Source organism: Mus musculus, chromosome 16 (genome assembly GCF_000001635.26).
Source record: "Mus musculus strain C57BL/6J chromosome 16, GRCm38.p6 C57BL/6J".
Taxonomy (NCBI): Eukaryota; Metazoa; Chordata; class Mammalia; order Rodentia; family Muridae; genus Mus; species Mus musculus.
Genome location: NC_000082.6, coordinates 66,797,228 through 66,820,072, shown reverse-complemented (window position 1 = coordinate 66,820,072; position 22,845 = coordinate 66,797,228). Strand labels below are relative to the sequence as shown.

General features: G+C 37.7%; 1 protein-coding gene across 7 annotated transcripts in view; it reads left to right on the top strand.

The window, feature by feature from the left end:
* Window positions 1-22,845, top strand: part of Cadm2 (cell adhesion molecule 2) — a 965,502-nt gene that overhangs the window by 800,845 nt on the left and 141,812 nt on the right. For all 7 annotated transcript variants that reach the window (XR_001781826.2, NM_001347247.1, XM_006523026.4 and 4 more), the window contains 2 exons: window positions 4,612-4,764; window positions 7,206-7,343. Coding sequence is in view for 6 of the 7 variants with exons in the window: in NM_001347247.1 (NP_001334176.1) it covers window positions 4,612-4,764; window positions 7,206-7,343 (291 nt within the window). In the remaining variant the exon portion in view is untranslated. The remainder of the gene's footprint in view (window positions 1-4,611; window positions 4,765-7,205; window positions 7,344-22,845) is intronic.

Genomic DNA, 22,845 nt, shown 5'->3' with positions numbered 1-22,845 from the left:
AAGTTCCTGGCTAGCCTGGTCTAAACAATGAGACTCTTTAAGAAAGTGGTGGGGTAGTTGTGAAGGTGGTAGCACGGTCTTAGTTTCGAGGGTATGTCATTTACCTATTTATATATGCTCGTGTGTGTCAGTTAGGAAGTCCTAAACCAGGTTTCTTTTTGCTCTTCCATCTCAGAGTATAGTTATTAATGTTAGTTAATACAAAGCACGGAGATAATATTGTCAAGAATTAAGTGTTCAAATTCATTTTTAAATAACAAAATTCACATTACATTTCATTTCTTGCTCTTTTGATTTTGTTTTTTTTTGGGGGGGCTTTTTAAAATTTGTTTTTGGGGAAGGGGAGAATTCTAGTACTAGTTGTCAAAGGAAGTAAAATTTGTAGATCAAATTTGACCAAAGCTTTGAAATGCTAAGCGTATTCAGTAAATGAACTGACTAAAGCATTGTGGAAATTACAATATTCAGTTTATCACAAGATTGTGACCTCAAAATATTTTCAAAGTGTCACTGTAAATGTATTGTAAGGAAATTTGTAAGCGGATACAGTTGATTCCCCACGATGGAGGAACCCAACCATCATCTTCTGGAAGCTTGTGTTCATGCAGGTTCCAGTGAGGGGTTTCCCAGGACTTCCGGTTTCACTCGTGCACATGGGCTAATTAAGCAGGCTTACATGCATGTGTGTGGAACAATTTGGCATTACCCTTTTCCTCCCAAAATGTTAGAAGATTTATTTTAACAGATATTGAGTTGTACTGTTGATTTTTCCCATGTCACATCCCCTCTGTCTTGGCGTTCTGTACATTTATGATTTTGCCAATTTGGGAAAGATTTGTTATCTTTTTTGCTATTTTTACAGCCTTGTTTTCTTTCTTCTCTGCAGATAGTGCAGTGGCACCTAGGTTGGATGTATCACAGGGTCACTAACAGCATGCTATATTCTTTACCTTTAACTTCCTATCTATGTTCTCTTGGTTGTTCTAGTTTGAGTATTTTTATCCTCTGACTTTATTTTTTTTAATTAATTATTTTATTTATTTACATGCCAAATGTTGTTCTACCTGTCCCCCCCTCCCAGAGTTCTTTACCCCATCCCTCCTCCCATTCAGTCTCTAAGAGGGTGCCCCCTGTACTCCCACCCCCACCCCTGCATCTTCCTTCCCTGGGCATGAAGTCTCTATAGGATTAGACATATCTTCTCCCACTGGGGCCAGACAAAGCAAGTCCTCTACTACATATGTGCCAGGGGTCATGGACCAGCCCATATATGCTCTTTAGTTGGTGGCTTAGTTTCTGGGAGCTGCCAGGGGTCCAGGTTAACTGATGTTGTTGGTCTTCTTATGGCATTTTTATCCCCTTCAGCTCCTTCAGTCCTTCCCCTAATTCTTCCATAGGGGTCCCCACCTCCGTCCAATGGTTTGCTATAAATATCTGCATCTGTCTCAGTCAGCTACTGATAGAGCCTCTCAGAGGACAGCCATGCTAGGCTCCTGTCTGTAAGCAGAACATCTGATGCTCTGACTTTAATTCTACTACCTTTAAAAGTACTGTATACTAAGTTTATCTAGTAAAGGTTACTTTATGTTGATAATTTCAATGGAATTGCTTTGATTTATTTCAAATCCTATTTTAAAAAATTTAATTTAATTTAACTTAATTTAATGTGTGTGTGTGTGTGTGTGTGTGTGTGTATGTGTGTGTGTGTGTGTGTGTGTGTGTGTGTGTGTGTGTGTGTGTAGGTTAACATAAAACCTAATGAGTTTCATCACATTAGTGCTGATAACAACACAAATCAGCTCTGACCTCACTGATCAGTGATATTTATTCAATGTATACATTTTCATAGCCTTAACTGATAATCACAGAATGCTTGTGTACACAGAGTTGGGTGGTAAAATGACTAGCAAATGCTAAATGGAGCCAAAGATTATTTGCCTCTGGACCTGTAACATCCCAATCGTAATGGCGTTGACCAGATCATCAGTGCAGCTTGGAGCATGCTGGATGCAGCTGTGAGAAATTTTGTGTGGGTTTACAGCATCTCTGCCTACATGCATCACCCCATGTTTAGCTGAGCCTGCCCTGTACCCTGTCATTCTGGCCTTTGTATGGTCCCCACTTGCAGCTGGTTCTGTCTACTCCTGTCCAGGAAGTTCCCCATTCACTGCCCTCTCCAGTTTCTGCCTTCCTTAATATCTCTTCCTCTCCTCTTCCTCCCTCATGATTACCTTTTAATTTCTGAACACACAAACACACAAGTAAAAGCACTCACACATACACTTACAATTTCATATTTAAATTATGCCTTTGAGAGAAAACATAAACATTGTCTGAGTGTAGCTTATTCTAGAATATAATGAGTTGCAATTGCTCTTATTTTCCTGCAAATGTTATAATTTCAATTATTTTTAGATCTACATAAAGTTAGATTATATATATGCATTCTATATGTGTGTTTTTTTAATACATTCATTTGTGGCTGGATAAATATGATGGTTTCATTTTTTGGATTTTGTGATTATTGTTTTAACTAACTTTATTTTACTAACTTTTCTATGTTTTCAAATTGTTCTATTGTAATTCGTTACTGCATATTAAGTTGTGTTCAGAGTCATGCTAGCTTCTTTAAAATCTTTGTCAGAAAATGCCAATACCTGATTCTGATTAGTGTTGGTTCCTTGGTTACTCTCTTCACTAAAATTATGATTTTCCTAGTGTTTGTCCTGGCTAGTGTATTAGTTCCTTAGTTCTTAACAAAAATACCGAGCAAAAGCAACTTGAGGAAGAGAGTGTTTATTTGACTTAGAACTCCAGGGAATATTGTGCATCACAACAGGTAAGCACTGGTAATAGGAAAGAAAACAGCTGGCACACTGAACCCGAGTCAAAGTCAGAGAAGTGCTCTGCTCAGCTGCCTTTCTCTCTTTTACTCAGCACAGGACGTCAGCCTAAGGAATGGCGACACCCACAATAGATATGGCTCTTCTTGTCTCTACTAACTCATCTAATTCCTAAGAGTCATGTGCTGAGCTTTATCTCCTAGGCGACTCTGAGTCCTATCAAGAGTATAAATCAGTTACAGTAGAAATAAGTGATTAGTGAATTTTACCCAGGAATCTTTGTTACATCAAGGCTGGATGCCATAGGAATAGAAGATCACTTCTAGGTGACATGTTTTGTGAGGTGCAGTTATGGTGTGGCGGGAGGAGGTGCCTTAGCAGAGACCCATGCTGAGGCATCCCCTCATGCCCTGAGGTACTATTCATAGTTTAAAATGAAGTTTATTTGAGGGCATGGGAGGGGGCAGAGAAAGAGAGGGTCAGAGAAGGAGAGGAGGAAGAAGGAGGAGGAGGGGGAGAAGGAGGAGCAGGAGCAGAAACAGGAGCAGCAGCAGCCTGTGGAGAGAGGGAGGAGCAGGAAGGAGAAAGAGAGGACAGAAAGAGGGAGGGGAATCAGAAAGAGATAAAAGGGTCAGAGAGCTCAGGAGAGGCCAAACAGTCTTTTTATAGCAAGCCAGGCTCCAACCTGGCTGTTGGTAGGTAACTGTTGGGCGGAGCCTAGAAGAAATGCTCACATGCTCACTAGGTACATCCAGCGTGTTTTAAGGGTATATATCAGATCCTGGTCTGCATTTACATTTTATGTATGCTTCACGGAAGAGTCCAGTTTTTGTCAGACTTTGTGGTACTATCTGGTCCAATGGACTTATTCAGTTACACATGAATGGACATTAATTTCTACGTTAGACTTGTGACTTTAGGAAACAGCTATTCCCCAGGCGAGACTTCCCAGGGGTGAAGGTGAGGAACGGCATTCCAGCTTTGTACTGATTATTTCTCTGTTTCTAATGGAAACAAGTCACAGAATACAGTGGGGATTTATTTGTTTTCTCTGGCTGGTTGTCAGTGAGAAAACTCTTCGCTCTCTCTTGCTTGATTCTAGATTTTATTGCTTTTCTTAATGAAGTACATAATAAACTTTCATTTTTCCTCCCAACTGAGTGAAAATGTACAAAATTCTTAACATTCTAGCAGACACTCTAGAAGTATTTGTAGGAGAAAAGCAATTTTAACCTAAGAATATATTACCATAATACACTACCCAATCAGAGCAAATATAAGCAGCAGGTAAGACCCAGGTACTTTTCAGCTAAATGTCAGCTCCGGTGAAAGTAATGTTCAGTAACTGTCTCTATGGCAGGGACTTTTTAATATACAGAAATTATTTGTTGGTGTCTTGCAAGATTTCTAGCAGTCTCAGTTCCACAAATGTATGTCATTCATTTTCATAGTATTTTTGCCAATATTATTCATTCTATAAAATGAATGTAAAGAAAAACCATTTTTATCACCATCAATCTCTTCCTCACTGAAAGTTTTTTACAGAACTTGACCACATAATATTTTTTTTCTTCAGTGGTTAAGTAACTCTTAATTGTTCTATATTTTTAAATATAGACCTTGAAACATTCTTTACTGTATTCCAGGTTGCAAAAATTGAATGTAATGTTAAATAAAATATCTGTTGTATTGTGTCCAAAATCTATGTTTTATATATATAGTTGTGGTGTGTTATGTTATTCACATTTTCACTATTTTCTCTTTCCAGCTTTAAGGGACAATCGGATCGAGCTGGTTCGCGCTTCTTGGCATGAGTTGAGCATCAGTGTCAGTGATGTGTCTCTCTCGGATGAAGGACAGTACACCTGCTCCTTATTTACAATGCCTGTCAAAACTTCCAAGGCCTATCTCACTGTCCTGGGTAAGTGCTAGACACTAACACCATGGAATCACACTCTCAGAAAAATGTGCCCTGCTACAGCATGTTTCAATCAGAAAATATTTATTGCACGTCAGTCAAATCAATAGACATAATTTAATTTATTGCTGCCTCCCAGAAAAACACCTTTAGGAATCACTTAGTTGCTTTAATTTCAGAAATGGACAAAGGCAGGTACAAAGGTTAGAGTGAATGGCAGAAAGCATGATGCTATACTGTGTCTTAGGCACTGAATTTATTCTTCTTCCAATTAATTTTATACCAAGGTCATGTATATGCAGTGTGATTTAAAGCCATTTAAAAAGTGATCAAATACTGGGCACAGTGACTCTTCCTTATGTGCAAAGGATGTTCTTTATCTTATTGTCTAAGTCACCTGATGAGAGCCTCCCCTAATAACCCGTGGGTTTCAAAAACGACCTCTTTTTTTGGTACGCTAGTGCATTTACATGGCCCCGACTTTTCCATGTGTCTCTATTTAAAAGAAGAAAAATGTGTATTTTCTAGACCCATAAATGAAGTATGTAATGTCACTTGTGCATGCAGCTTGTAGCTTCCTTGTGCTTTTATCCTCTAAGTATCAGGCCATTTTCCAAAAGGTTAAAGTAACGTTAAAAAAGCAACACATTCGTAGAGATTCAGAGGCAATAAGGCCTCAGCTCAGAGCCCATCGACTCCACAGGGCCCTAGTCAGCTGAAATTGCTGCAGTTCATTGAAACGCACCTGTGTACTGAACAAGTTTGAGAAATTTAAAGATTGATTTTTTTTTCTTTTTGCCCCTAGCTTGCCTTCCTTTTTAGATAGATAAAGGCACAGCGTTGCATTTAAAATAGCCAATGCATAACATCCTTTTGGGTAGGAATATTAAAGTTAATCCAGCTAGCGAATTGGTTCTGTGCTTGGGATGTGAAATACGTTTCATTGCAAGTCCCTGTGGAACTATTTCATAAAAATGTTCACAAGTTTGCCGTTAAGGACAAGATACATCCACTAAAGTGGAATGTTCCAAGATAACAATTGCCTAAGGTTAATGCATTGTTCTGTAAAGCCAACTCAAGACTCACAAAATAAATGACTACAGAGTGCAGTTTATTAAATTGCAGTATGACATTGATTTTTTTTTCTTTAACGGGTTTGGAGGTGAGCCCACACAGACCAACTAGCTAGTTAAGAGAAGTAAGCTTATTTCTAGCTTATCTTCCTTGTCATTTTTCTTTGTATATTACATACTGGAACTTTCTAATATTCTTACCTTTTAAAATCCTCAGAAATTAAGTTAAAGTCCTAAAATAAGGACAACTTCCAGGCACATTTATTACAGAATAATGCTACATGATATTCAGCAACCCCCCAAGAAAATAGTTGAATAATATAGGATAGGAAATGTGTGGGTTTTGTTTTTTTTTTCAGGCTGTGGGGATGGCTCTGCAGGTAAAAGCACTTCATGCAGAAGCCGATTGAGCTGATTTCAGACACTTGGTACCCATGTAAAAGTCTGGTGAGGTAGCACAGTTCTTTTTCCCCAGCATTTCTGCAGCTAAATGGGAGGCGAGGATGGAGAACTCTTAGGATGCTTGTGATCCATCGATCCTGGAGTTGCCATCACGATGGCTGAGAATAGGAAAGAGCCGGCCTCAGACAAGGTAGAAGGTGAAGAACAGCTCAAGAGTTTTCCTGTGACTCCTACATGCTAGCCATGGCATTTGTACAGCTGTCCACATGAACTCGTACCAGTTCACTCACAGGCATACATGTGATACAAACAAATACAATAAAATCTATTTTAAATGTATGATATTATGTTTTTAACTCACTCACACATATTTTGAAAGTATTAATTATTTACGTGAGGTGATTTGAAACAGAACAAAGTAGCGATAGTTAAAATAGTAGGCAGACATCATGATTCTCCAAACACAGTTGAGTTTCTAATGAAAAATATTGAGATGAATTCTCTACTTTCAAAGAATCAAAAGCCAGTACGGATGTAAGCATACATGAATCCCTTATTCAAAATCTAATTTTCTTGAATAAAATACAGGGAATATAATGATTCCTTTTTGAGGTTTGAGAATTATAAAATCAGGAATTAAAGTTTCTAGATTAGATAATGCATAGTGTTGAGAAAAGAGAAATGTGTTTTATGAATATTTTACTTAATGCTGTTTACCTTCTAGATTGCCACACTGGTAAATCACATATATTTGAATTGTACGTAAAGCCTTACAAAGACTATTTTTGCAGGTGAAATTTTATAATTTTTATTTAAAATACTACCTTGAAGTGTGTAAAATTTCAAACTCTTTCTGGACACTGTGTATAAATATTTTCTATATCCAAAAAAAAAAAAAAAGCTTATTTTAGGATACAGACATTTGGGTCATCACTGGAGAGTGACACTCTTTTCCTTATTACATTCTAGGTGTTCCGGAGAAGCCTCAGATTAGTGGATTTTCGTCACCCGTCATGGAGGGAGACCTGATGCAGCTGACGTGTAAGACGTCCGGCAGTAAGCCTGCGGCTGATATAAGATGGTTCAAAAATGACAAAGAAATCAAAGGTAAAGCGTGGGCAAGTGCCGAGTCAACATTAATGAAACTGTTACACTGGGTGAAAAACAGAGAATTTACTCTATGTTTCAGACCACAGCATTGCTTAATATTCAATTTAATTTTAATGAGATTTAATAATTTCTTATTATATAATTTCAAAAAATGTATTATCTTCACTACAAGGCAGCACGATGCCTCAGTACAGATAAAGGTCTGAGGCCAAGTCTGCTTGGGGTTGGGTTTCAGGAATCCACTGATAGAATGAGAGAATCCACCCCTGCAAGTTTTTCTCATATATGCACACATGCATACATGCAATGCTGAAACAGATATAAACTAACTAAATAAAAATCATTAATATAACCACTGTGTACTTCCTTTTCTCTTCATATGTTAAAAAAAATCCCAATTGTAGAACTAATAATATATGCTTCTGAGAAGACTAGGCCAGAAAAGAAGTTAATGGAAAAGTAAAAAAATATATAGATTGATTTTTGAAGACATAGAGTAGTAAACAAACCACTATTTCAATGCTCATAGATATAATAGATATTGTAATCAAGGAGATGATAGGAGTTATTTCTTTATTTTGTAGACTTTTGGTATTATTATATCTTGAAAGAAAACCTACACATTATAAATTTGATTTCTAATGAGTCTCAATAATGTAAGCGTTTGTTTCAGCAAAAATCCACAATAATTTAGAGGTTTTTGTACTGACTCCAGGCTTTCTCTGACACACACAAAACATGCATAAACTAAGGTTTTCACAGAAGGAAAATTCCAATAGGAAATTGCTAGTATATGACTGATTACGTAGTTCATCCTAGTATGATTGGTGTACCTTGAATCTCATATGAAGAAGATTTTAGACCTGGTATCACCTATCCATTAGTAATCAGTTGTGCAGGGGTGATTGTTAGTTGAGAGTTAGATGATAGTTGTTTGTGGAGGCTGCTCAAACAAGTTGCCTATTACATGTAATGATATAATTTTTGGCATAAATTTCTATACTACATGCTATGCCAACCACTCTAATTACTTTTACAAGCTGTTCTTATCTTGTATCCAATTAGTTGATTCTTAGCAGTGAAAACTCATCATGGCATGTGGGTGGGCTTAACATAGCAAGATTGTGATATAAAAATTGCTGCCATGTGTATTCTATCTTACTTCCTACATGTATACTCTCCTGATAGCATCTTATCAATAATTTTAACCTATTGACCATCTTATCTTAGCATCTTATCAATAATTTTAACCTATTGACCATCTTATCTTAAATTCTAGCAATAAGATTAACTAGTAGTATAAGACATTATATTAATATTGAACACTTTACCATTCTAAAGTTAATATTCAGATCACCATGTACCCTGAATCTTGTATTTCAGCAGGCTCAATAAAGTCCACCCTAATCCTGACTTTAAAATATATGTAGTAGATTTTTCTGAACCTTTTCAGATCTCTCTAAGCTAATCTTTCACTCTGGCTCCCTGGTAATCTGAGTGTGACAAGCATTTGTTCCAGTCAGTTTTATGTTAGACACTTCTAATGGAAAGCCCTATACTACTGGATATGTTTAAAATTCTTTCTGCAGCTTACAGAAATAGTCTAGGCAGCAATATACAGTTAAGCCTCACAGTAGATGTTTTCCATGAAAGAATCGGTTTAGGATCGCAAGAATTTCTTAAATGTATTATGTCAATGATTGTGGAAGGACTTTTTCTTTGTATTTAGGTGTATGTGCATGTCCATGTTCATGTGCATGTTTTTATGAAGATGTGTATGTATGTATTTGTGGGAATTGTAAAATATATATATTAGGATATCTGTGGAGACTGGAAGAGGATGTCAGAGTTGTAGGTAGTTGTGATTGCCTGGTGTGTATGCTGGGAATTGAAGCTAGGTCTTCTGAACGAGGTCTTTTAAAGGGTGAACCATTCCTCCAGCCCAGTGAACTGTTTTTATAACTGGCATCTTTCCCTAAACTTAACATAGTGAAGTAGTTTGTTGAATACAAGTTCTTAGTATTTTCTCGATGTTCCAAGGATTAGTCTTCCCTGACTCCCCAGGCTAAATAAAGAGGTAACACACTAGATAGTTCATTAATATTAACTGATTGTACTTAACATTGTAACGTCATGAAAAAAAACAGTAATATATTAATTTTTTCAATAGATTTGTTTCTAACAAATCTGGCTTTCCCTTTGAATATCAAGTATCAAGCAAAACTGAAGATATGAGAAGGGAGGTGGTATCCTATTCTGTATTCTGAAGTTACCAAGCCTCTTTCCCTTATGCTCTCCAATGCAATAACAGTTTATAGAACTGTTATGACACCGCCCCCTGCACAGACACACTTTAATTCATCTGTACATCATTTTGTTTGTTTACAACTCCTGTGTGTATCTAGGCCATTTGTCTTACCAACAAGATGGTGAGTTTCCTGGGTGTTGTAAACTTCCCTTCGATAGGCATCCATGTAAATAAGATGAGTGCAGTAGTCTGCACAGCGCGGACATTCATTTTGCCCGCTGTCCTCTGAATTTGCTAAGTGCTATTTTACAGAACAGTTATTTTAGCCCACACTATGCGCGGCAAGGAGTGGTCCATCATCATGGTGCACTACCTCATATCTTTCCAGAGATAAAAATGTATGACTTCCATTAATGCCTGGCAGAATTTTCTACAGCATTACTTGCAACTTTCAACACACATAAGCCTTAAGTATAACACAGATGGGAAAGTGAAGCTACTAGAATCCAATCCAATTCAGTTCAGTAAGAGTTCTCTAATGGGCCTCAGCTTCCCAGTATGTCAGTGCATGTGAAAGAAGTGTCCCATGAAGAGTCCAAGGCCCTTAACCTGGAGATGTTAAAGGTGACTTCGTTATTAAAACAATCATTATTAGGATTTTTTCTATGAAGATGAATGTGTATAAAAATAAGTATTTTTTTTAGATTACCTGTCATATCGATTTGTGTGTGTGTGTGTGTGTGTGTGTGTGTGTGTGTGTGTGTGTGTGTGTGTGTGTTGTGTTTCTGGGTGATTTTTATTTTTTTTAGAGAGCATTACTTAATCACTTCTATCTACAGAGGACTTCATTCATTTAGACAAAAGCATAAGTATCAATTACTTGTGTTGAAGTCCTTCATTTTTGAGATTTTTGTCTTCTCATCTAAAATCCCTATAATAGTGTCTCCTTGATACTTCTTCTGCAGATAACACAGGACAAATTCCTGCCAGGTACAAAAATCACCGAGTACATTTTAGATTTTCATCATTTTTGTCATTTCTATAATTAACAAATAATGATTGTTAAGGTATGTGAATCTCTAAATTAAAATTATAAACAAAACAGAAAGAACAGTGGTTCATTAGTACATTCTCAAACGACAGATGATTGTATAAACCTGCATCCTCCCAGGCTCAAATACATGAATTACCTGTTGTTTTTGTGCCAAGGTAGCAGATACTGGTCCTATTTATGGAAAAATCAAAACCCTCAGGTGGTCATTCATAAGCAGGCATTTAGTAAATAAAATCAAACCACTGAATAAATAGGTCTTAGCAAATCCATCACTAGAATTGGAGATGGGAATAACTTATAGGACATTCTACAGGAAGGGATTTAATTTATCCCTGTAGTTAAGGTAAGCGCTTCAAATACTGATGAAATTTTATAGAGGATATGCTTAGGCAAGACAACCAGGGAGGTAGGATTCAGATGTGTTTTGATACTCTTCTACTCCAGACTAGGGAGTTAGAAATGTATTCTCCTAGCAGTACTGAAATTTATTTTTTTTTCTAAAAGCTTTCAACAGTAGAATGAAACCATCACCATTCCATCTCGCTCTGGGTTCTGTGCCCCTCCAGGCACCAACTCAGACACCCTTTTGGTGCCTCTGGGCAGCTCAACATCCAAATCACAGGTGTTCACTGCAGCCTTTAATCTTCTAGGAAGTAAGGAAGTCTGAGTCTATGCCATTTACTGTGCAAAAAGATGTGCACTGCCTTCCTAAATCATTCAGCGCCCTGAGAGCTGGCAGCTGCATTAAAGTTTTCATTCTATTTATATGCTTGGTAATTTGCAGTTTGAGCATTTCTTATTACCAAATCTTGAGATTTTTCTTTTCTGGATAACTAGCTTTTACTTTAATGCATTAAGCAAAATTTGTGATAACCCTCAAGGACCCAGCATCCTTATGTAACCTCTCTCCTTATGTGTAGGAGGAGATCCTGAATTTAAAGTGAGGTGGCTGTTTTGATAACTTTACCTTATATGGTAAAAGAAATCCAGCACACATAGCCATAGATGCCTTTTGCACTATTATAAAGGAAATTATCAGAAGCGAATCTGGCATGCATAATAAGATAAGGTTTTTAAAAGAAGAAGGGTCAGGAAGTTTTTTTCTGTCCGTCTTGAAGTAAATCAATACCTGTTTAAATAGTTTATTGGAACCATATGCTAGAGAACTGTTAGTAAATTCTAGGAGCATAGATACATCCCATCATCAATAAGAAAACTGAATCCTCAGATGAACAGAATAAGAAAAAAAAAATGAACTTCTGAGCACCAATGAACTTGAAGAAGTCTATGAGGCTTACAAGGGAACTTTAGGCTTCCAGGAAGATTTTTGATTTTGTAATGGGAAAACCAGATTGAGCTTTATAACCCACAGGAGAGCAAATTTGTTTTGTTTTCATTCACTAAGTTTGTGGTCATTTATTGCACTGCAGAAGAGGAAACAGAGCTACAGAGGAATGAGTGTACCTTTTCACACATGGTATTCTGAGATTTAGCACTGGAATTTAGGGTTTGAAGAAGGAATTGGAATGCTAGAAGAGTAGGAGATATTTCAGGCATGAAATAACAATATCTGAAAGAGATAACAGTGGAATAATTTATATAGTGATAGCAGTCCCCCCCCCCCGTCCTCCCTTACAGTGTTATTCCCCCCATCAAAAGATAAGACACATTTCCAAAAACCCTACCTAGTGGGAAACTGAGGATGAAGGTTATAAACTCAAGAATGCGGAATCTCTTGGGCAGTAAGCATTTGCCCCTAAAACAAGAACAACATTAAAAATTAGTTCAGGGGTTGGTCATGTTTTAATTATGTAAAATCTGAGATTGAATTCATTGAATTACATGCTCAGCGATACCTGGCTTTGTGGAGTGCTCTTGCACATGGGCAGTACCTCCAAGCACATTCATTACAACACAACTATCCCTGTTCCATTGCCCTTCCTGCATCACAATTTTCACCCAAAGAGTTTAACAGGATTCTGCTACATTTTCTTGTAAACCAAGCAAATCAAAGATAGTGTTGCAGCCAATTTTTGAATTGGCTAAATACTTCCTAATTTTATTTACACTTCTTAGTATATGACTTGTTATTAATCAGGAAAGTAGCAGTGAACCACTTAGTGTTTTGTTTATCTAAATGTGAATATTAAACCATTTGAATTAACATAAACCCAGATTTCAGTGTTTTTTTTTAATTCATCAATTTTTTAAAAATTGCTTACTTAAAGACAGATATACTAAACCAAATTCTTGATATTTTTAATGTATCACAATTTTTAAAATAATAGTAAAATACATTTACCAAATCCATAGTCTTGTACTAAATAAAAACAATATCTTAATAGGTGTTTACAGAAGTTGAGAAGATGTTTCCAAAACCCTCATTTAGAAAACATCTTTGCCCCAGTACAGGGGAATGCCAGGGTCAAAAAGTGGGAGTGGGTGTGTAGGGGAGTGGGGGGGGAGGGTATGGGGGACTTTTGGGATAGCATTGGAAATGTAAATGAGGAAAATACCTAATAAATTTTTTTAAATATCTAATAAATAAAAAAAGAAAACATCTTTGCTTTTTAATGAATTTTTTAAAAAATTAATTAATCATTTTATTTATTTACATACCAAATGTTACCCCATTCTGGTCCCTTCTCTCAGTCCCCATTCACAGAGTTTTTGCTCCCTCCTCCTCCCCTTAAAGTTTAAGAGGGCTCCTACCTTATCCCTCCACCAAGTCTCTACAGGATTAGGCATATCCTTTCCCACTGATATCAGACATGGCAGCCCTCTCCACCACATGTGCAGGAGGTCTAGGACCAGCCCATACGTGCTCTTTGGTTGGTGGCTCAGTCTGTGGGAGCTCCCAGAGATACAGGTTAGTTGATACTGTTGGTCTTCCTATGGGGTTGTAATCCCCTTCAGTTCCTTCCATCCTTGACCTAACTCTTCTATAGGAGTCCCTGACCTCCATCCCATGTTTCACTGTGGGTACCTGCATCAGTCTCAGTCAGCTGGTAGGTAGAGCCTCTCAGAAGATAGCCATGCTAGGCTCCAGTCTGCAAGCCCAACATAGCATCAGTAATAGTATCAGGGTTTGGTGCCCCATTTGTGGGAAGGATCCCAGTGTTGGGCTGGTCATTGGTAGGTCATTCCTTCAGTCTTTGCTCCATTTTTTTGTCCCTGCATTTCTCTTAGATGGGAGCAATATATTGTGGTCTAATATATTTTAGTTGAGTTAGTGTCCCCATCCATCCACTGGGGGTTCTGTGTCTTCAGGTTCCATCACCCCACTGTTGTGATTTTTGGTTAATATCACCCACATTGAGTCTTGGGAGTCTCTTACCATCCTATGTCTCTGGGACTTCTTAGAGATTCCCCCTACTCCAAACCCCCTACAGGTGAATATTTCCATTCATTCTTCTGACCCTCCGAGCCTCTGTCCTGTCTCTCCCCATGCTTGATCCTGCCCCACCTCCAACCCTCACTTTCCCCACTATCATCTTGATCTCTCTCTGTAACTGCTTCTCATGACTATTTTGTTCCCCCTTCTAAGTGGGATTTAAGCATCCTTACTTGGGTCTTCCTTCTTGTTTTACTTCTTTGGGTCCCTGGAGGGTATATAATGGGCATTCTGTACTTTTTGGCTAATATCCATTTATCAGTGAGTACATACCATGCATGTCCTTTTGGGTCTGGGTATGAACCTTTTAAATCTGTTCTTAATGAGCTATTATCTAAAATTAAATCAAAATGCACTTCAGTATTTTAATGTTTCTGAGAATGATGCATTATCCTACATCTTAGCAATATTCCTTGGTCATGTAATTACTTTCCTTTCCTCTTTATTTCTTCATTTTTCAATCAAACTTATATACAGGATCAACTTTGAGAGATGATGGGTTATGCATTCAATGTCACATTGATTTCACGGTCTGCCTTTCATATAATGATTCAGTTAACATTGGTTACCTCAATATCCTAATTTGAATAAAATATTAGGTTGTGAGCCAGCGATTGTGCCTTTAGAAAGAAAAAACGAGAAAAATAAATAAGAACTTTTTGTATCATTTGCATTAAACTTATACAGATTAATTTAAAGTATTATCATTTTGACTCCCAGATTAAACATCACAATTTGTTAATTTTAGGTTGTTTGACAGGCATACATTCACAATCATTAGGAAGATACTCAGCTATTGTCAAAAGTGACTGTTCTAATATCGAGTATTCACATTATTATTATTTTTCCCTGAGTTACCCTTTGGAGGTTGTCAGATCATTTGCATAATCTTAGGTAATAAAATTATTCCATTATATTATATAAGTTAAGCTTTCATTTAAATACTGAAGTAGTTGTATATATTTTAATGTGTTTTTTTGTTTCTGTCAACTGTGATATTTCAGTCTCACTGGATAACTTTTCTCTTTCTTAAAAAATACATATTATTTTTCTTTTGATTACAGTTAGTTTTTGTGATCACTTTTTTACTGTATTTGCAATATTGTTAGTTTACCTTTTACACTAGTGAATATTACAAATACGATTTTACTTTTTATTCAAAGCATGTTTTATTAACTAAAGAAAAGAATCTTCAGCTTTCTTCTGGCAATTAATTTACTTCCAAAGAGTCTTTCTCTATGTCCTTTCAATTTTCCTAGTTTGGCCTGTGTCTTAGTTAGGGTTTTACTGCTGTGAACAGACATTATGACCAAGGCAAGTCTTAATAAAACAACATTTAATTGGGGCTGGCTTACAGATTCTGAGGTTCAGTCCATTACCATCAAGGTGGGTGCATGGCAGTATCCAGGCAGACATGGTGCAGTTAGAGCTGAGAGTTCTACTTCTTCATCCAAAGGCTGCTAGTGGAAGACTGACTTCCAGGCAACTAGGGTGAGGATCTTATACCCACATCCACAGTGACACACCCATTCCAACCAGGTCACACCTATTCCAACAAGGCCACACCTTCAGATGGTGCCACTCCCTGGTCCAAGGATATACAAACCATCACAACCTGGTACAATCTTTCTCTAAGTTTTAATTTATTCCTCAAATTAATTTATTCCTCAAAGTAGTTATACTACTGGGCACTCAGTAGAATAATTTAAGTCTTACACAGCAGCCCATATCTCAGCCCCTTGCAATATTCTGCTCATCTTTCAGATACTCTTTGCCCCAAGCTCAGTAACTTCAGATATAGTGACTAGGATTTACTCCGTGGTTAACAAGAGGTCTTAAAAGCATGCAGTACTCTCTGAACAGCCTCTTCTTTGATCACATGCCTGCAAAGGTGACTTGGCAATGGCAGAAGCTTCAAATCTCTAACTCGTACCCCAGCTAGTTCAACACAGACCCCTTCCATGGGTGACATCCTGCCAAGGTTTTACCTCACAAGCATGATGGTGCTCAGCTCTATTGTTTCTTTCTTCATATGCTTTAAATAATGGTTCCAAGTGAGAGGAAAATCTGGCCCTGTTACTTCAACTAGGCTAGAAGCAGCAGTGTTCTTGCCTTGTCTTGTGAAAGATATAAGAATAGCACTTTTAATAAGACAGTATTGTGATTCAATTTTGTCTGTTTGCTTATTTCCAAGACATATAATAACGGAAGGAAATGAATGAGAATGAGTAAATCTGTACCCACTTTGATTGACAATTTATACTTACTTTGATGGACTATTTGCTGTTCAATTTCAGCTAATTTTGAAGATTAAACATTCTGTGAGTAACAGCAATTTTTATTCCTTGTGAGGCACCAAAGTTCTAGCACAACTTTAATGAAACATAGAAATTGATACTTCCTTTTATAAATTATTTCTTTTATATTTGAGACTACAATAACATCACTTTCCCCTTCCCTTTCTTTCTTAGTTAGGGTTTTACTGCTGTGAACAGACACCAAAACTAAGGCAACTCTTATAAGGAGAACATTTTATTGGGACTGGCTAACATGTTCAGAGGTTCAGTCCATTATCATCAAGGTAGGAGCATGGCAGCATCTAGGCAGGCACAGTGCAGGAGAAAATAAGAGTTCTACATCTTTCTCTGAAGGCTGCTAGCAGAATACTGACTTCCAGGCATCTAGAACATGGGTATTAAAGCCCACACCCACAGTGACACACCAACTCCAAAACGGCCACGCCTCCTAATAGTGCCACTCCCTGGCCTAAGCATATACAAACTATCATATTCCACTCCCTTGTCCCCTTAGGCTTGTTCAAACATATGAGTCTATAGGGGCCACATCTAAACATACCATAATGCAAAATACATTTAGTTCAACTTCCAGAGTCCTCACAGTCTATAGCAGTCTCAACAATACTAAAAGTGCAAAGTTCAAGGTCTCATCTTAGATTCATCCAATGACTTAACTCTAATCCCCAAAGCAAGACAGGAAACCAGCTGGGCAAACTCCAAATTCTGCATCTCCATGTCTGATGTCAAAGCGGTCATCAGATCTCCAACTCCTTTTTTCATCTTTGTTGACTGCAACAAGCCTCTTTCTCCTGGGCTGGTTCCACTTCCAGCTTTCTTCAGCAGATAGTCCATGGCTCTGGCATCTCAAACATCTCGGGGTCTCCAAGGTGGCTTCAATAATAAAGCTTCTTGTTATAATTTCTGGGCTCTACACATGAACTTCTGGGTTTATCCAAAGGGACAGAGTCATTTCTCCAACTTTGCCTTCTGTAGCACTCTAAGTTCTGGTTGATCTATTCACTCCACTGCTGCTGTTGTTCATGGTGATCATCCCATGGTACTGACACCTCCAATACACTTGGGCCTTCCACTGAAAATAGACTTCACCAATAGCCTCTTCTATGCTCTCTTCTTGGTGCCAAACCTCAACTCTTTTGCATGACCTCTTCAGTCCTGGGCCATCAATTGCAACTAAGGTTGGACCTTCAACAATGGCCTTCTATGGCTCTTCATGACCCCTTCATGCCTTCAAAATCAGTACCACCTGGGTGACTCTTACGTATTTCCAAGTACAGCTGCAGCACAAAGTACAGGTATAGGCTATCTCTGGAACACAGCTTCTTTGTGCTCCCAGAAACCACTTCTGTGAAGATTTCACCTTGTTGATTCTGATCTCTTCTATATATATATTCTATATATTCTATATATATATATATATATATATATTATTAGGTATTTTCCTCATTTACATTTCCAATGCTATCCCAAAAGTCCCATACCCCCCCACCTCCCCTACCCACCCATTCCCACTTTTTGGCCCTGGCATTCCCCTGTACTGGGGCATATAAAGTTTGCAAGTCCAATGGACCTCTCTTTCCAGTGATGGCCTACTAGGCCATCTTTTGATACATATGCAGCTAGAGTCAAGAGCTCTGGGGTACTGGTTAGTTCATAATGTAGTTGCACCTACAGGGTTGCAGATCCCTTTAGCTCCTTGGGTACTTTCTCTAACTCCTCCATTGGGGGCCCTAGATCCATCCAATAGCTGACTGTGAGCATCCACTTCTGTGTTTGCTAGGCCCCTGCATAATCTCACAAGAGACAGCTATATCTGGGTCCTTTCTGCAAAATCTTGCTAGTTTGTGCAATGGTGTCAGCGTTTGGAAACTGATTATGGGATGGATCCCCGGATATGGCAATCTCTAGACGGTCCATCCTTTTGTCACAGCTCCAAACTTTGTCTCTGTAACTCTTTCCATGGGTGTTTTGTTCCCAATTCTAAGAAGGGGCAAAGTTTCCACACTTTGGTCTTCGTTCTTCTTGAGTTTCATGGGTTTAGCAAATTGTATCTTATATCTTGGGTATCCTAAGTTTCTGGGCTAATAATATCCACTTATCAGTGAGTACATATTGCGTGAGTTCCTTTGTGATTGGGTTACCTCACTCAGGTTGAGGCCCTCCAGGTCCATCCATTTACCTAGGAATTTCATAAATTCATTATTTTTAATAGCTGAGTAGTACTCTATTGTGTAAATGTACCACATTTTCTGTATCCATTCCTTTGTTGAGGGGCATCTGTGTTCTTTCCAGCTTCTGGGTATTATAAATAAGGCTGCTATGAACATAGTGGAGCATGTGTCCTTCTTACCGTTTGGGACATCTTTTGGATATATGCCCAGGAGAGGTATTGTGGGATCCTCCTGTAGTACTATGTCCAATTTTCTAAGGAAATGCCAGACTGATTTCCAGAATGGTTGTACAAGCTTGCAATCGCACCAACAATGGAGGAGTGTTCCTCTTTCTCGACATCCATGCCAGCATCTGCTGTCACCTGAATTCTGCTCTCTTCTTAATCACTACTAATTTCTTAATTCCAGCTAACCTGCATCAACTACCCCATAGCCCCTTCTATTTTTCACTCTAAAGCCAGAGCCACACAGCCAAAGTTGATGAGTTCCACTGCTTGTAGGGGCTGGAACATGGCCCCCTTGTTCTATTACATTATCAAAAGCTTTCTGTTTTCCAATTCCTTTTCTGCGTAAGCTTAGGTGTCCTGGATCTTGCTCTGTAGACTGACTTTCAACTCTGAGATCTGCATACCTGTCTCCTAAGCACTGGGATTAAAGGTGTGGGTCACTAAATATGGATTTAGGTTTTTCTTTACCTAGAACTTGCTCTGTTCTAAACTGGCCTTGAACTCAGAGATATGCTTGTCTTTACCTCCTGGGATTAAAGGCTTGTACAACCATGCCTAGATTTACCTGGGTGGGATCTTGCCACAAGGTCATAACTCCTTTAATTCAGTTTAATATTCTTGAATACAGAATTCAGCTCCATTTCACTTCCTGGTGCCCCTTTAATACTTGAAACATATATTTTATACTTTCCCTTTCTAAGCTTCTATGCCTGTTTAAAATACTCTTAATGATACTTAACCAGAGAATAAAGTCTATGTTGGGCATTTTTGAGTCTTCCTTTGTCAATGAAATTAAATTCAGTCTCTTTATCTTAGCCACAGGCAGACTCTTCAGATAAGGGCAAAAAGTAGCCACATTCTTCACCAAAATACTACAAAACAGTCTCTAGGCCACATTCTGAAATTCTTCTCCACTAAAACCTCTTGAGCCAGGTCTGCATAGTTCAAATCATACTCAGCAACAACGTCTTTCATATTCCTCCCAGAATAGGCCATTGAGCTCAACTTAAAGCATTCCACTGCTTTCCAAAGTCCCCAAATCCACATTCCTCCAAACAAAGTATGGTCAGGCCTATCACAGCAATACCCCAGTCTCTTTTACCAAGTTCTATTTTAGTTAGGGTTTTACTGCTGTGAACAGACACCATGACCAAGGCAACTCTTATAAGAACAACATTTAATTGGGGCTGGCTTACAGGTTCAGAGTTTCAGCCCATTATCATCAAGGCAGGAACATGACAGCATCGAGGCAGGCATGGCAGGAGGAGCTGAGAGTTCTACATCTTCATTTCAAGGGTGCTAGCAGAATACTGACTTCCAGACAGCTAGGACTAGGATATCAAAGCCCATACCCACAGTTACACACCTATTCCAACAAGGCCCTACCTCCTAACAGTGTTACTCCCTGGCCCAAGCATATACAAACCATCATACTGTTCTTCCTTTAAACCCTCCCATATACCTCTCCTTGCTCTCTTTCATATTCATGAATTCTTCTTTCATTAATTGTTATTACAATTTACATGCAAATATGTATATACATATTCATTTTAATATACATAAATACAGATAGCTCAGTCTGTATAATGTTAATTTTCTCTAAAAAATGCATTATTTTCATCATCCTCAAGAAGAAACAACCTTGTCTGTTATCCCTGGCATTGTCTGTTTTCTAGGATATGCAGACTCTTCTATGTTGTCTTGTAACCATGGCAATTTTGATTTGCTTTAGCACTAGAGTCATAGAGTCAGGGGGACATGGACATAATTGTCTGAAACCACCAGCTATGACACCTCTACCTCCCCAAAGGCCATTCTGTTTTGTCATAGTCATGAGAGTCAGATTATATAGTACCTTGAATAGAGGGATGGTGATTCCAGGACTTTTGGCTCCATCCATCCTTGCTACTGAGTTGGAAAAAGGATGGAGGCAGACCCCAAACAGATTCTACCAGTTCTTTCTAAGATTTCATAAAGTTTTCTAAAACTATGGCTTCAATAATGTGGTATATGACAACAGCCAATTTTTCATCTCATGATTTCTACTAATTTATCTTAACATAAATATATTCATCTCTTCCTGCTTATTAATTCATTTGTAATTTTTTACTGTTTTATAGAAGAAACGTGTTTCTCTCCTTGGTAATTTAATAGTTAAATTTATTTTTGCTCAATAAAGATTGAAGTTATCTCACCATGACTCTTTGTAATAATAGGTAATTTTTAAATGCTAGTTTTTTATGAATTTTATAGAGAGAAAATTGTGTGTGACTTTTAAAAATTCAATAGTTGCATAGACTCTAAGATTTTGTACATTTTTAGTTTACTGTAGTATTTTTTCTCCTTAATTATATTGCCAGCTTCATCCTCCCCCCTTTTAACCTATAGTAAAATGGATTAGACTTCTTATTTTTTTCCTTCTTGCTTATGTAAAATGTTTAATCACCAGATGCCTCCAGGCTGGAGAGGTGGCCCTGTTAATTAAGCACATTGATAGCTCCTCCAGAAAATCTGGGTTCAGTTTCAGCATTAGCTCACAGTTATCAGTATCTCCAGTTCCAGAGCATCAGATATTTCTTCTGGCCTCATTTACACCAGGCACATATGTGGTGCATAGACATAACATGCAGACAAAGCAGCCATACACATAGCAAAAAATATAAAGAAAATATTTTAAAAGTATACCCAACACACAAAGTATTGATGAACGTTCAAAGTAAGAATTAACTTCAAGGTAATTTGAAATTACCTAATGAAGGCATGGAACATTTAACTTTGATCAGGTAAAAGGACAATAGGAAGAAGACCTGTATGAACAAGAGAGATGACTCTGTGAATAATAAAGAGCTTACTGTACAAGTGTGAGGAAGAGCTCTCAGCATCCGGAGGTAAATGAGAGTTGAAAATCATCCAAAAGCTCACTCACTAGGCAGCCAGCTTGGCAACCCAGCAGCAAACAAGGCGACCTCTTAAATTGCATGGAAGATGTGCCCATTATACAAACATTACTTCAAATGTATATTATGTTTATATACACACACGAACACACACACATACACAGGACACACACACACACACAGACACACACACACACACACACACACACACAAAACAACATAAAACCCTCAAATCACCCCCCCCCGCCCACCCATGAATCCCGTAGTTAAAGAAGTAAACCTGACAGTCATTACATGGTAAAATGGAAAGAAACTAAAGTAAAGGATGGACCAAATTGGACTAAAATAAAAGGACAATGTTTAGCACTAACCAAAACTAGGAGAATGAAAATATATTGAAATAGAACTGTATTACATAAATCTTGCTTATGTGCCTTTCATCTATAGATATGCCCGTGTTTAATCATCTCTTGAGTTTTTTGCTCTGCTAATATAGAGTATGATCATTTTGTAAGCATTCCCACTAATGACATCTTTAGGTTTTCAGGAGAATTATAGTTAGATAGAAGAGAGATCTACCATAAAGAAAAAAATATAGCCATAAGTGGCTTCCAAGTCACTTACAGCGTTAGAGTGAGTAACTTACCACAGGGAAAGACAGGCTTTATATGGCTGAGTGTGCTTATTATTTTAATTATTTCACAAAGGTACTTAGTAAGCATCTGTGATACTCCAGACAGTGTCCTCAATTTGCAATATGCAAATTTTATGACAATCTGAAAATTAGTGATGTTCAAAAAAAAGATCATGAGGAAGAAGATAATGTCATAGAAAAAGACAAAAGAAATAAAAATTGAAAACAGAAGCAAAATTCAAATTTCAATGTAAGCTTCATTTGTCTACCTTAAGATATCAGTTAGTCTAATTGTGTAACCTATGATTTCAAAAGAAAAGGAACACAGAAATCCTGGAACCTTTTCGTGGAAGAGGCAAGTATAAGCCAGTGCTTCATGTCCATCTTCTAGTTTAGTGGCTTAAAACTTGCTCTGAAGTTGAACTGGTTCTTTTGATCGGTAAAGGAAATGTAATTACAACCACAGTGATCATCTCTTAAATTTAAGGAATTCATGTATTGAGAAGCCTCGTGCTCATTTAGTTCATTTTAATGCCTGCAATTGTTAGATTTGGGCTTC